Source organism: Amborella trichopoda, chromosome 12 (genome assembly GCF_054954075.1).
Source record: "Amborella trichopoda isolate Santa Cruz 75 chromosome 12, AtrichopodaSantaCruz75HAP2 v2.0, whole genome shotgun sequence".
In the NCBI taxonomy this organism is placed as follows: domain Eukaryota; kingdom Viridiplantae; phylum Streptophyta; class Magnoliopsida; order Amborellales; family Amborellaceae; genus Amborella; species Amborella trichopoda.
This window is the reverse complement of record NC_142347.1, coordinates 25,095,528-25,111,692: the sequence shown is the minus strand read 5'-3', so window position 1 is coordinate 25,111,692 and position 16,165 is coordinate 25,095,528. Positions and strand designations below refer to the sequence as shown.

The 16,165-nt window shown below is 43.4% G+C and overlaps 1 protein-coding gene across 1 annotated transcript in view; it reads left to right on the top strand.

Moving 5' to 3' along the window:
- KNAT1 (homeobox knotted-like protein) overlaps positions 1-986 on the top strand; it is a 49,333-nt gene extending 48,347 nt beyond the window's left edge. The window contains exon 7 of the mRNA XM_020670095.2: positions 458-986. Within this exon, the coding sequence (XP_020525754.1) occupies positions 458-661 (204 nt within the window). The 3' untranslated portion in view covers positions 662-986. The remainder of the gene's footprint in view (positions 1-457) is intronic.
- The last annotated feature ends 15,179 nt before the right edge of the window (positions 987-16,165 follow it).

Genomic DNA, 16,165 nt, shown 5'->3' with positions numbered 1-16,165 from the left:
ATGATTCACACAAATTTACTGGCCAATGTAATTGGTTCTTAATGCACCTTGTCATTTACCTTATCATACATAATTTTGATCAAATTGTGACATTGATTTATATCTATAAAGATTCCCATGAGTCCAATCTCAGGTTACTCTGGTTGCTTAATGGGTTCCTACCTACTGTATCTTCTGAAAAAGCGAGCATTTGGGATGTTAACCTATATATTACAAGGTGATGATTTTCACTTCAAGATGCCTGTTTTGTCACCGTAGTATATGCTCTACTTTTCAAAATCTATGATGTCCATTCAAAATGCAGCCACAGTTCTCTCAGGATATGTACATCAGGAAAGTATTGAAAGCTATACTAGATAACATTTAACTCCTTGTTCTCCTTTATGAACCATTAGCTTGAGTAACTCCTACCAATTTCAAATGATATGACTGTTGTACTCTGGCTTTTATCTTACAGGAAACAGAAAAGGTGGCTCTGGCTGAATCAACTGGTTTGGACCAGAAGCAGATAAATAATTGGTTTATAAATCAAAGAAAGCGCCACTGGAAACCTTCAGAGGACATGCCATATGTTGTAATGGATGCCCATCATTCCCAAAATGCAGCTTTGTATATCGAAGGTCACCTTGTGGGTGATGGTTCTTATCGTTTGGGTCCATGACCGCAAAAATAAGATATCAAGATCATGGCGTGTTGTAATAATATGACATGGTTAGTATTGTCTGCATATAATATATCACCCCCTTGCCATGTACAATATTTATGAAAACTACGAAGCTACTGTTACTGCTGTCCTGACCAGTTTTGGTCTTCGTTTTCTTTTTCATTTTTTTCTTTTCTTTTTTGTTTTTATAATAGAGGAGTGGGTGTGGTTATTGTTTTACTTTAGCACAAACTATCCATTGTGTTTAATTTTGATGGGAAATTTCAGTTATAGCCATGACAATGTTTTGTATATAAAATGAAAAGGTACAAGCATTGATGCATGGTGGCGCTAACTTGAAGGAATATTAGATGAAGCCTTACTCCTGCTTCCATTAAAATGGATGAATTTGCTTTTTCAAGTGTATATCAAGTGGATTTGACTTCCTCTGTTGTCTGTTAAGAAACTCATTGCACTTGCTAGGTACCCAGTGAAAAACTCTGGTAGGTGAAACTTTCTAGTATTTAAATTTGCATAGAATGATGTTAATGCCAAATATATGGCAGATTTTCTGGCTTCTGTTGACCTCTGAATAGATTGGCTCACAAATTAATGGCCCATCCGGGTTGACCATTAATGGTTTTAGTATTTTTATCTTCCTCTGGTTGTACAGGGTGAGTCCTAGAACTCTCGTGTGCTCCTTTTGAAAATCAGATTGTGTGGGAAATGCGATTGAACCGTGGCTATTTCGAAATAGCTGGAGAGAAGAAACAAAAGGCATGTTTTCCCTTAATTCTGTAATAGTGGAAAAATGAGTGTTCCTAGTGCACCGACCCAAACTTGGCCTAGCATTCTCTTGCGGTGATCATTGCATGCATCAAGCAGAGCAAGGCCTCCTCTAGGTTCCCTTGAAATGGTTCCCCCATAGGATGGGCTACTTGCCCCTTCAAGACCTTTCTTGTCATAAGATATCTTCTTTCTAGAGTTAATGCCATGAGCAATAACTAAATAATGTTTAAATCAGTAGGCTTTCATTGAGGCTACTTTGGACGCCTGCAAATTTGCTAGCTCCAAATTTGGCCTATATTGAATGATTTGTGCGAACTCCCAATAACTTCATTAAACACACTAAAAACACTGTTGGAAGGCAGGAAAATATTTTTAAGAAAGTATTCACGTGAAACAACTCCCTCATATGATGAAGTATGGGAGTATTTTTATATTAATTGGCTGCCAATTAGTATGAAAAAATGTATTAGGACCAATTGGAGTGAAAAAGCCTACTCAAATGAGAGTTTTTTCACATGAAAATATTTTCACTCGTATCAAATGTGCCTTAAGATTTGAGGATTTGCATGTTCTTCTATAGATGTTAAGCACCACAAACAAACAAAAGGAGAAAATTACAGAGAAAATTACAAAAAACCCCCCGAACCACACTTTCTATGCAAGTTACTCCCAAATTTAAGTTTTTCTCTCACTTTTTTCCAAAAAACACACTTTCTATGCAAATACCTAAAAAGTTCTTTTTTTAAACAGAAATGCCATTCCCGTACACAAATCAATTTGGCCAACTTTGATGTTGACTTTCGGAACTCATTGCCGGAGCGAACCACCGCATTGTCGGAGCGAACCACCACAGTGCCGAAGCGCATGATTCACTACTGGAGCGAACATAGAAAGTGCCAGAGCGCTGAGTCGAGCATGATCCACTGCCGGAGTAAACATAGACAGTGCCAGAGCATTGTGACTCCAGAGTGCTCCACTACTAGAGCACACTTACACAACGTCGGAGCGTCATCCACTGTCAGACTGCACTTACTCAGTGTCGGAGCCTTGGGACTCCAGAGCGTTCCACTACTAAAGCGCACTTACATAGTGCCGGAGCACTGTGATTCCAGAGTTCTCTATTTGAACACATTTTTCAGCACCTTGGTCGCTGATGCAGAATAAAGAGGAAGCAGGTCAATAAAGCCTTAAAATACAGTGGAAATTTCGACAGTTTCAGAATAGCCCCAGAATTGGTCAAGATATTCATAAGTACTTCAAAATGCCACCTACCAAGTTTCATCATAATCAGACATATCTAAGTAGTGCACACAAAGAAACAATTTTGGTAAAATCAACCTTTAGCATCTTGAAATGGACCCTGTAATTAGAACTATATTTTTTGGTGGGTCAAACAGCTATGGGACCACCGTCATTAGATCTGACATGGTTTAAAACCCCTATGGGTCAAGTTTTGGCTTAATCGAGCACTCTAGGACAAAGTTATGGGTAAAATACCAAGAAGGGGTAGGCCGCATACTATTCCCGTGTGGCCACCCTACACCAAAACACCATCAAAGGTGGCTGTTTCCACAGTCATGGGCAGTGAATTTTGGGACCAGTATCTCACTCGTTCCAAGTCAGATCGCGCTCAAAATTTTTAAGCGTGTTTGTCTCATCAAGACGAGCGTTTCGATATTTGGTATGCCCTGTGATGATGCCTGAGCAGGGCGAAAAACCAAAGAGAAGTTGCTAACCCGTGAAGAAAATTGTAGAAAAATTAGTAGCAACATGCCTCACTTAAGTGGTCAAATCACGACGCTGGCGTACTTGATCAACGTGAAGCTAATTGCGTAAGGTCCGATGCTATTGTCACTACCCCGCCCCTTGATCCCTGCCGGAGGGCGACTGGGCGCGAGATCGCTATCAGAGGTTGTAAACGTCACTCCGTTGGGAGTGGGTCAAAGCATAAATCATGGAATCAAGAATAAACCACAGGAGTGGGTCAAAGCATAAAACTTCTAGCCTCATTCAGGAGGGAGGACAATGACCAGTGGATGCCCCACTTTGTAATTCCCTCATACACACACACACACATTCCCAAATGGTTTTGAGGATTCAATAGGCAGTGAACTTACAAGACACGACCCTCTCCTTAGGCACTGCGCATTGGATCACCAGAAGAGCATAAGGATAGGGTCGTGTCTTGTAAGTTATGTTGGCACTGCGCAGTCCCCAGATTTATATAGGTACTGTGCAGTCCCCAGATTTATATAGGAACTTACAAGATATTTTAGCTCATTAAAATATCTTCAAATGTTTGTGGTTTTGCAAAAAATGAACTTCGTTTGCTTAGTTAAAATTAGTGACCACAGTGGCATTAGTGAAAAATCCAGGAAAAAACAGTCAACAGTGATGTACCTTCTCATTTTGAAATATAACTTTATTTTTGTAAAGAATTTCAACAGTGGGCAAAATCGAAAATTTTACTAGACTCATACATCCTTCCAATGGTGGTGATTTTAGGCTAATCGAACCCCAGTTACCTATTCAAAAGCCTCTTCCAAGCACACACATAATTCTGAAATTTCACAGTGGCATACAACATGCCTCACGGATACATTCCATGACCTTCATTTCATGGTGAGGAACATGATAACAACCATTCTCTCACAATGCACAGACATAACATGTATTTCTTAACAATCTAAGAGTCATACATTCATTCTCAACATCCACCATTACCATAGAATGAAAGCCCCAATTTTCAGTGAAACGGCGTAAGGATTTTCTACATCACATCTACATCATATATACTTCCATTGCTCATTTCACATGCATAGATCCCCATGCATCCTTATTACTACAATCCAATGGTGATGGTTCTACTTACCTGATCAGCAATGGTGCCTTCTCATAAACTCTTCTTGCACAACTCACACCCACCCAACAATGGCTGCTCACCAATCTTTCCCAACCTTACCTGAGAGAGAGAGAGAGAGAGAGAGAGAGATGCGGAAGGATGAGTGGCGTGGGTGAGAGGGTAGCATAAGTACTCATGAGATGGGGCAGTAGCCAAGTGGCTCTAATGGTTGGGCAAGTGGCACTCAAAGCATGACAAGTGGTGAACACACTTCATGCACGCCAGAGTCATGCATTGCGCCTTGTCCCTTCTTCAACCTAGGATGCCTACATGGCATTGCCCATCCATCTGCTCACGCACGCATGCGGTGTTACCCCCCTTCTATCGCTGCGCACACCTTCCCTCCTTCGCGTCTATCGCTGTGTGCCTTCACTGTGCCAATTCGTTGCGTGCTCGCCTGCTTTGCCACGTGCTCCCATCACCGCGCCCCTATTGTCGCGTGCCTCTCCTGCACCTACCTGTCGTAAACACCATCGCCGCATGACTCACACTGCCGCATGACCCATTGCTGCGTGACTCGTCTCCCCTTCTATCGTTGCGTGGCTCACACTCTATTTATCCCGCCATGCACTCAACTAGCAGGGATAGTCGGGGTCCTTACAACTATCCCTAGTCTGAACCCTGTGTATGATGAACGGTTGGATTTTCACGCAAAGGCGACAAAGTTGCTGTAAATTTCGACCTTCAGATTTCAAGATTCCAGCCAAAAACTCAAGACGACGAAATCTTCATTCGTACATGAAATAGAGCTGTGTTTGTTGCCAGGCGATCGTGATGGCATGCTCAGTGCATTACAATGAAGAAATCACGAAAAAACGTCAAGGAACGAGTGCACTATTGATCCGAAGTTTTCAAGATTCATCCAAAATTCAAGTCTCATGATCATGGCTTAAAAACATGATTCATGGCTCGAAGTTAGTATCAAATCGATCGCTATGCTGAGCCCTACAAAAACAAAATTATCTTTCGATCAAACGGGTACTAGAGCAGCTTCGGATCAATCATGGAAGATCACGCCAGTTCTTGTGCAGCAGCAGGAACTGTTATGGAATTCCACATATTGTAAGGTAGGGGCAAAAAAATATCTTTGCACCTATTTTTAGAATTTCTTTTAATTCAATTAAATTGTAATTATCTTCAAATTTAGGTAGTTTTTTAGCATCCACCCATGTTTGGGCCCAATTCTATATAAACATGGAATGCCTAATTGTAAAAAAACCTTAGGTTCATTCTTCAATCATTCAATAAAGTTTTCAATTCTTGCTTAAGCTCATGGGTGCGTTCTGGAGAGAAAGAGAGGAGAGAGAAGAAAAGAGCCGATACCCCTCGATAAGGTAACTTTCTCTCTCCTCCTATTTTCTCTCTCATCTCTATCTCTCTCTCCTTCTCTTCTCTAAACCATCTCTATCTCTCTCTCTTACTCTTTCCTCTCTCATCTCTATCTCTCTCTTTCTCTCTTACTCTTTTCTCTCTCATCTCTATCTCTCTTTCTCTCTCTTCTTTTCTCTCTCATTTATCCCTTTCTCTTTTCTCTCTCATATTTATCTCTTTCTTTCTATTTCTCCTCTAGTCTATCATGTTTCTCTCTCTCTTTTCCTCTTTCTTTCTCCTTTCACGTATGGAGGACCTATCTTCTAGTGTGATACCTTCCTGCTCATGAGACATAAACAGTAAGCCGGGCCTTAGCCCGTGTGGTGGGCTAGGCTTTTATCAAAATTCTCTCTTCTCTCTTCTCTCACAGACGGTGCAAGCCTATTGCTGCATTTGTTTTCTCTCTCTTTCTCTCTTCTGTCACTGATGGCACGAGTCTAGTGTTGTCTGTGTTTTCTCTTTCTTTCTTCTCTTCTATCACAGCTGACGCAAGCCTAGCGCTGCCTGTGTTTTTCATCCTTGTTCTTCTATCATAGACGGCAGAAGCCTATCACTGCCTGTGTTCTTTCCCTCTCCTCTTTCTTCTGTCATAGCCGACGGAAGCACATCACTGCTTGTGTTCTTTCTCTCTCTTTTCTCTTTATGTCACGGCCGGCGGAGGACCATTTCCACTTGAGTTTCATCTACTTCTTTCTCATGTCACAACTGGCGGAAACCTGTTGCCGCCTATGTTTCCTCCTCATTCTTCTTCCTCACGTCATAGCCTGTAGAAGCCATCGTTGTCTGAGTCTTCTCTCTCCCCATCTTATTATTGTTTGTGCTCCTTGTCCCTTCCTTCCCTTATCTCTCTTCTTCTTCTCTTTTCCCTTCTTTTCTTCTTCTTCTTTTTCTTTTCTCTCTATCTTTCTATTTTTCTTCTTTCTTTCGCTTTCCCTTTCGTTTGACCACGAGAGGTCGAGACTAGCCTTCCATGGTAGTCATGTCGTTTTTTCAGTCAGAGTTATTGTTCTCTCTTTATCGTCACGACAGACTAGCCATTATGTTTAGCTAGTCGGTATTGGTACTGTCATCTAGTAGTAATTCTGTCGAGCCGATCTGGGTTACCAAACCCATATTACTGCCACATCGAGTCAATTACTTACTAGTTTAGTCACTGTGTCGGTCTCACCGTCTTGTCAAATTCTTCTAACCCCAATCTTTCTTCTCTCGTTCTTCTTTCCTTTTTATTTGAATGTGCACGTCCGTGTACGGTCTCGAAAGGCAAGGTGGGGTCCCTTGACCCACTTGTCTTGTAACATTTGCCATGTGTGTGTGATTGCAGAAACAAGAGAATACAGGCCAAGGGAGGCGATTCTGAACCAGTTTTACGACTGGGGGCTTTCTTTGTGATTTAAGAGGGCACCCACACAAGCCAGTCCGAGTAACTCCTGAACCCACCTTAAACTCCTCTCTCATCGGTTGGTCTATCTACCATTGTTTTTGAGCAAGGTTCCTAAGAGAGTGATCTCAAAGTCTCGGGTTCCCTTGAAACCTGAGACGCATGCTGCCTGATCATCCTGATCCGGAGGCCGAGATTGAGGCACCTAACTAGCTTGGCGACTCCACTGGGGACTTACTAACCCTTTGTCTTATTGTGCTTGTTTGGCTAAGTTTCTCCTTTCATTTTTTGTATCTGCACTTATGGCTTCTGGGTTATGTAACCCGTTCATCAGGATAGGGAACTTCCTTATCCCAGCATTCGCCACTGTCCTCAGGGAACAAGTTCCTTGAACTTCGTTCCCAACCTTCCTTTTGAGCAAAGACCTTGAGTCTAGCTCCCAGGTCTTAACCTGGATTGGTGTGAGGAGGGACTTAAAGCTCCTTAACTCCCCGTCTCTTAGTTCTGGTTGAACTTTCGTCCCATCGGCAGGAAATCTATTGCCGCACACAACACGCATCCTGCCATTGGCAAGTCAGTTGTAAGTCATATTACCGATGTACACCAGAACGCTGCCCAATCCCTTTTTGCAAAAGGCACACAAGTTGCCATTGCTTCTGTGGGGGTCGCCGCAAGGCTACCCCCATCATTCTTGCACCACCACGAGTCTCTATCCCTAGAGACTCGACACATCGAGGTAGAGATCCTGGGGCCTCTACCTCTCGCACACACCATAAGGATTGTGGGGCATCCACTCGAGCCACACCTCGGGGCAACCCTTATGTTACTTCAAGTCAGCGTCTAGGATCAGACCTCTTGTGGTCAGGTCCTGCACACGTTGATTATATGCATCCCACTGCTGAGGGCAATGCCATTATTGCGCCAACTTGAGTACACAGAAGACAACCCCCTCATCCTCCTACTCAGCACACACTAGCACACCATGAAGGGGGGCAGGCCTTACAGACACCTGCTCGCAATTCTCGAGCTCCTAAGGCCAAACTACTTGCTCGAGCCCGAGCTGACCCCCAGGTCACCCGCGATCCTTCTTCAAGGGGCACACACGCGTCTCCGCCACAAACACCCCTCGCCCTCGACTCAAGTGTCCTCATGAGTCAACCTTGCTCTTGCATGCTCCTCCTTCTTCGAGCAAGAACCTCCAGCCTTGGTACTCCAAGACCTTCCCCAAGAGTACCATCCTGAACCAGCCTTGTCATCTCGATCATGTCTCTGGAGCTCATAAAGGAGCTTGGGCCAAAGACTTGATAGAAGATCAAGTCCTTCATCCTCCACAACCAGGGATGACTCCAGTCCCTGGCCCTCATCATTGCCGCACCTAATGGAGATAGCTCCCTCTTGTGCAAGAAGGGCTGATCAACCGCAGTCCCAATCACAGTTTTGGGGCAAGGTCTATCAAAACCTCAAAGTGAAATGCGATAGAGGTCTGTGAATTCTAACTAAGAAAGTGACCAAGGCGGTCGGGGAAACCAGCTCTGATGACCCTCTTTGCTTGAAGCCCTTCTACCTTCTACAGATGACGAAACCTTAAGAAGAAGTACATGAGCCCTACACTGTGGTTAGTGTTGTAGAAAATGACCCAGCCACTCAGCAGCCACGGTCCCAAGACCATCGAGAACCGGTCCTCCCGTGATCGACATATAAGAATCGAGTCTAGTTGGGGCATGCTGACCGATCTGCTGCGTGTGACCAGTCAAGTTTGCATGCCCTCAACTGCAACTAAGGCTAACCTCCTTGGAGAAACAGTCAGCGTAATGGTTATTAACGAATCTGACACACAAGTAGACTGCATGAACAAGTTCAAAGATATGGAGCGTGCAAGGATGGAAAAGATAGATCGTATAAATGTCGCACGACAATCAGCTAACCATGAGGTCAATTCCCATCACTCAGATGATGCACCTCCAAGGCAGCCCCTTACCTCTGCCTCATAGAATAATTCTGTCCCTCACCCCGTCTCATAGGCAGACATTGATGCTATGGTTACCTATAGCTTAAAGAACAGAAGAATTTCAGGGATACAGGGTGCAACGCCTTATCGAAGGTCGTACCCTTATCGAAGGCCGTACCCTTCACACATTCCCTCAGATTACAAGAAAGGGATGTTTCCCCTATTCAACGAAACCATGTCATTGAATCAGCATATCGCCCACTTCCACGAAGAGTGTCGATAGACAGCGGCTGATGAGACTCCTTCTCCGTCAGTTTGTTGAAACCCTTGATGGCCCAACTTTTCAGTGGTAAGCTAGACTTCCCCCAAACTCGGTGTATACTTGGGAGGAAATGGAGAAACACTTTCACTAGCACTTCTACTAGATCGAGAGAGAGGTTCAAACCATCGTGCTTCTCACCTTGACCCAAGACCTCGATGAGCCTTGTTACGACTCCACTCCCTGACCTCTAATGGAGGGCGATAGAGTGTGGGATCACGACCAGAGGTTGAGAACGTCACTCAGGTGGGAGTGGCTCAACGCATAAAAACACAGAATCGAGAGCAAACCACGAAAGAAAACTAGAATAAATCCATTCATCAAACAAGAATCAAACGAAAGGTACGGCCATTTCATTCATTTAATATCAAAGTCCTTAAAATTTCTTAAAGGAACTACTGGCAAAAAATACACAAAAAGATGTATACATTATGCTGCAGAAATCACAAAAACATACTGTGAAAGTCTTCGGAAGACGGCTTCTCAAACTTCTGAATCTTGGGCTTCAAGCCCTCAAAATTGCCACACCTTGGTATAACTGCCACCACCATTCACGTTATAGTTATGAGACTAAAATGGAATGAGCTAAAGGCCCAGTAAGCAAATGACTACCCTTGCATTCTTGACTAACAGAATATACATGATAACATGCCCATAGATTCATCAGAAATTGCATTTGTCTTACAAAGTGTAGTCACATATTAGAGTACACATAAATGCTATATAGCGAGAGTAAGAATCAGTTAACGGAGCATTACATGTTCTCAAAATGACATCTACCAGTTACCATCAGATAGTCTTACAGAATGCAAAATTCAGATAAACAGAACAGATTAATTTACTCCCGTAGTAGAAGCCACATCGATCAGGCTGTCAATCCTGTAACTTGAGACTTCTACCCTCATTTAGGAGGGATGGTAATAACAAGTGGGTGCCCCACCTCGTAATATCCTCACTCACGCACATATCCCCAGTGCGCTTTGGGGTTTTCGATAGGCTGAGGCCTTGCGTAGCGGTAAAAAAATTAGAATATCACTACCAATGGAGGACCCATTGCATAGTGGTTGGAAATCACAGGATAACAAAATTCATATAATAGAATCAGAATATCCACTATCAATGGAGGACCCATTATGTAGTGGCCAAAAATCACAAAATATCGGTATCAGAATATCCACTACCAATGGAGGACCCATTGCGTAGTGACCAGAAATCACAAAATATCAGTTATCATATAACAAAGTTAGAATATTCATTACCAATAGAGGAACCATTGCGTAGCGAACATGGCATGTATAACAGTATCAATATGATAGAAATCACAGTATCCACTACTAATGAACGACCCATTGCGTAGTGGCAAGAAATCAATATTTATATAGCAGAATAAGATAATATCTTAACAGTATCAGATTCATATTATAACAGTATCAACATGATATGATCGCATTATTAGAGTCACAGAATCTTAGTGTCGATGTCATATTTCCTGCAATTTCAAACAGTGACATCCGATCAAAACCTAGTCATAACTCCCAATTCCTTTAGAAGTTAAAAACGGTTCTGGAATTAATTTTGCACTAGCCACCCCTACCCTTCAAATGGGAGTGGTTTGAAGACAATTGGGCCTTGTTTGGCCTCTTAAAGGTTTCGAGAGGTTAAGGTTAACTAGCTGAGCCTTGCTGTGTACAGTGGATAGTGAGGTACCCTGCTTCAAATCACTATAACTTTCAAACCATGAGGTACCACGGTTTCAAAGTCAAAGTTTAAGATAAGATGTATATCTTTATAACAAGGTAAATTTGAAAGCATTTGGATATTTGGTGATTCAAAAGTCTCCTAGAATTATTCTTTGCTGGGGGTCTCCCTCTTGAGCTACCCTGATCTGTTGAAAGACTAGAGGTTCCACCCTTATACTTGCAGTTATTCCTATCTCAGAACTAGAGGGTAAGGTCGAGTGCAACTCTGCTGCATCTTCATTCAGTTTCATCTCTCGAGGGCCATCAGATGTGCTACTGATATCAAGGGTTTTCGACATAAAGTGTTGGCTACTATATTTGTCTTGCCCGTTTGGTAATTGATGGTGCAGTCATAATCATTTAGTAGGTCCATCCATCTTCTTTGCCTAATATTCAACTCTTTTTGAGAAAATAAACACTTGAGGCTCTTATGATTTATAAATATCTTGAACTGGGCTTCATAGAGATATTGTCTCTAAATCTTCAAGGCAAAAACCACAACCGCAAGCTCTAAGTCATGAATTGGGTAATTTTGCTTGTGCGACTTTAACTGCCTAAGGGCATAAGCTATAACTTTCTCTTGTTACATTAATACACACCCTAGTCCCTTATGGGAAGCATCAGTGTAGATTACAAAGCCTTTATTTCCTTCGGGCAAAGTTAGTGTTGGCGCTATAGTCAATCTCTTCTTTAATTTTTAGAAACTCTTCGCACAATCATTGTTTACTCATTTCTGGGTCAGGCGAGTCAGGGGAAGTGCTATCTTTGAAAAACCTTCTACAAAATGCCTATTGTATCTTGTCTGACTTAGAAAACTGTGAAATTTTGTCACAATTGTCTGTCTTCCCCAGTTAAGCATGGCTTCAATCTTACAACGGTCAACTGTGACCCCCTCCTTAGAAATAACATGCCTAAGGAAGACCTCACTTGAAAGCCAAAACTCGCTCTTCCTCAGTTTAGCATATAACATTTCCGTTTTTTAGGTCTGAAGGACATCCTCAAATGTTGTTCATGATCTTCTAGATTCCTTGAATATACCAGAATGTCATCTATAAAAATCACCACAAAGTCATCCAAACAGGCCCTAAACACCCTATTCATTAATTCCATAAAGACGGCAGGGGCATTAGTCAGCCCAAAGGGCACTACTAAAAACTCGTAGTGACCATAACGAGTCCTAAATGCGGCCTTAGGTACATATTCTTCCTTGACTCATAGCTGATGGTAACTTGACCGAAGGTCGATCTCGGAGTTGATAAAAAAGGTCATCAATTCTAGGCAAGGAGTACTTATTTTTCACAGTGACCTAGTTCAGCTGCCGATAGTCTATACATAGCCTCAAAGACCCATCCTTCTTTTTAACAAATAAGACAGGGGCACCCCAAGGTGACACACTAGGTCCCCTTTTTCAGTAACTCTTGTAATTGTTCTTTTAGTTCCACTGGGGCCATCCTATATAGGGCATTCGAGACGGGGACAGGGTCAAGGACCACATCTATTTCAAATTCTATTTCCCTGACTGGGGTTAGAGAGGTTAACTCTTCGGGAAAGACCTTCGGATACTGTTTCACCAACGACATCTCTTCTAATTTAAACCGGTCATCCCTATTTTCCAGTACGTAAGCGAAATACTTAACACAATGTTTAGTCAGCAAATAGGAAGCCCGAATGGCCAAAATAAAATACCGAAGAGGAACATCCTTAACGCCAATAAAATTCAACTTAGGCTGGTTTGGGTGTCTAAAGGTTACAGTCTTATCACGACAATTTACAATATCATGATGTGTGGATAGCCGGTCCATGCCCAAAATAACATCAAAGTCTTGGATATCTAACAATATCAAATCTATACGCATCTCACACCCTTCAAGCAAAACCCCACAATGTTTATAAACTGTATCAGTTTCTATAGATCCCCCCATAGGTGTCCATACTACTAATATCAAGTCAAGCAAAGAATTTCTAGCAGTTATGTGGCGTGTAAAGTGAGGTGCAACAAAAGAGTGTGTGGATCCATAATCAACTAGGATTTTTGCTTCAACGCCACAAACAGGGAGCGTACCTCTGATAACTGAAGTTGATGCTTTAGTTTCCTGCTTAGTGAGAGCAAACACCCAACCTTGAGTCTTTAATAGGTTCTCAAGTCCCCTTACTGGGCAATCTCTAATCTGGTGGCCCGACATGCCACACTTGAAGCACGCCCCAGTCTTCCTTCGACAATCAGCTGCTAAGTGATTATCCTTCCCATAATGTGGACTCTTCGGGTGCCGATTCTCTCTTACATCGCCTGGTAACATCCTCTGAATCTTCTTGTTACCCTGATTTTCTCTTCCCCAAAATTTCCTCTTCAGTGGTGGTCGAGCTTTTCTCCACGAGTTTCCAAACTGGCCTGGTCTCATCCTCTTGTTTCTTCCACCTCGAGACTCTTCATCTTCCTTTTCTATCATCAAAAGACTTAAAATCTTGACAAGCGGCACTCACATCAGCATGCATCTAACAAGTGGCACTCATAATCCATGCATATCAGTAACGCAGTCAGCACTGGTCTCCTTCTCCTACATTGTCAGCGCTAGCCTCAACATGCAGCACAGCTGACGCTGGTCTTTGTACACCACACAGTCGACGCTGGCACTTATTCTTTTCACAAGTGCACCAGCACTGGTCACAACTCATCCGACGTTGGCCCTTCTTCTCTTCACAACCGGCACTGGTCACAACTCAGCCAGCATTAGTCATAGCTCAGCCGACACTGACAGTTCTTCTCTTACAGCCTGCGCTGCTCATAACTCAGCTGGCACTGCTCACAACCCAACCGGTGCTGACACTTCTTCTCTTCACAGTCGGGCACTGCTCACAACTCTACGGCGCAACTCACAACTCAGCTGGCGCTGACACTTCTTCTCTTCACCGTCGACGCTACTCACAACTCAGTCGGTGTTGACACTTCTTCCTTCCTCCCTATCTCACCATGCATTCTAACTGGTGGGGAAAAGTTTAGGTCATCACAAGCCCGTGGACCAGTTCATATCAAGATGGAGAAATTTGGCTGCTCACCATCCTAATCCTATGACTGAGAAGGAAGCAGTTGAAACTTGTGTGCGGAACATGCGACCTGAAATTGCTCAACATGTTGAGGTCTCCAATCTTACTTCCATGTCAGAGCTGATCTCCAAATCGGTCAGCATAGAAAGCCTATCAGGCCACCATGGCGGGTCACAACAACCGTCTGCAAGCTCGGGCAACAACCTAGGCAATGGTATCTCTCGGACTAACACTCGAGGCAACCAACAAAAAGGAGTGATCAGTGCAGCTATCATGATCACTGATCTAAAGAAGGCTCTCTCCCAAACTTTGGACCTCTCCAAGGGCGTGAGCACAACAAAGATAATGCCTTAGGCAGGAAAGCAGCAACGGTCCTACAACCGAGTACCCCCACCTGCAAATCTTAATGGGAATGACTATTGGACCAGGAATAGGAATAAAGTCTACCCCTTTGAGAAGGAATGTGTCCCTGTGCTATTCCAATTATTATTGGAACAGAACATGATCGAGCTTACGGAGGCCAATTTCCCTAATCAAGTTGGACTCGATACCCAGGCAAATTACTATGCTTTCCATTGAAGGGTCAGCCATCCCACAGAGGACTACTTCACACGCTGAATGACATTATCGAGGCTCTGATTCAGAAGCAGATCAAGCTTGAAGAACTAAAAAGGGCATTCAGGGCCGTAGAGGCGTCCCATGCAGTAACGGTTTAGAGGAAGACGAAGCCCTTGGTCTCCTTCATGCCTTTTTCGTTATAATGCTTCAAGAAGGTCTTATCACACCAAAACTGGCAAGGCAGCCCAGATGTCTTGCCCTGGGAACTGAGGACTGTTGGTGCCCATACCACCAGATATGGGGGCATTACCTGTGCGAATGTACCAGTTTCCATGATATAATTATAAAGAAAATACAGGAATGTCAAGAGACTTATAACGTTCCAGTAAGTGATCCCCAAGTCATTGCTCCACCGTTATGACAGAACCTCCCAACTCAAGACCTAGTAAAGATGACTTAGATCTTGTTGAACTCTCGACTTCTCAACCATGGATAGTCAACCATGGGTGAAGCAGACTTACGTCTTTAAGGTGAAAAGTTGTTTGCCAAGCTAGTGCTGTTCACAAGCCTAGCGAGACGAATTAAGCACCACCTCAGAAAGCCCGAAGGAGACGTGCACCAAGGGCTGCTCGCCAAAGAAACAAGATGACTTAATTGCCAGTCGAGTTGGAATTTCTCAAATCTCTTCCCTCACTACCAACTTTACTAGAGTTTATCCCCGACACTATCCTCCTTCCTTGCCCATCCCATCAAGAGGACATCCCTGAGTCATCTTCTCCTCAGAGTATTTCCAATGAGGTTGACTACATTAAAAGCACTCCCCAATGGTCTAAGAAGGGGAAAGAGTTAAAAGACTCTCTACACACGTCCAGTGAGGATGACGACATTAAAAGCAATCCCCAACGGTCTAAGCAAGGGAAATACCTCAAAGACTCCTTGCACATGTCCAATGAAGACGACGATGTTAAAGGCACTCCCCAACGGTCTAAGCAGGGGAAAGACTTAAAAGACTCCCTGCACAAGTCCAATTCTGGTGATGAAATAAAAAGCTTCCCAGATTGGTTCGACGAGGGGAACAACCTTAAAAGTCCCCCACCTTTTGACCCTTCTCCTTCTTCTTCTTTTGCTTCTCATCCTTCTTCCCCAATGTCTCCTGAAGGAATCAACATAAGCCTGACCCTGGCTCAGGCAGCTGGATTCTTAACAATTGCTGACGCCTTGATAGCTCGAGCTAAAGCAGAGCTACCTTCTTTAAAGAAGCATAAAAAGTCAAAGCCAGAGAAACCCCAGTGGTCCCTTGAGCCTGAATTGGAACAGAGATTGGGAGAATCGGCAGGGCAGAGATTCTATTCTCAGGAAGCTTGCCATATGGTACAAGTCTATGAAGTACCAGCTAGCGCGAGGCAAATGCTATAACACCCATGCAAAGACCATGTGATTCGTACGAGGACGCTCCTCGCCCCACAATCATCGAAT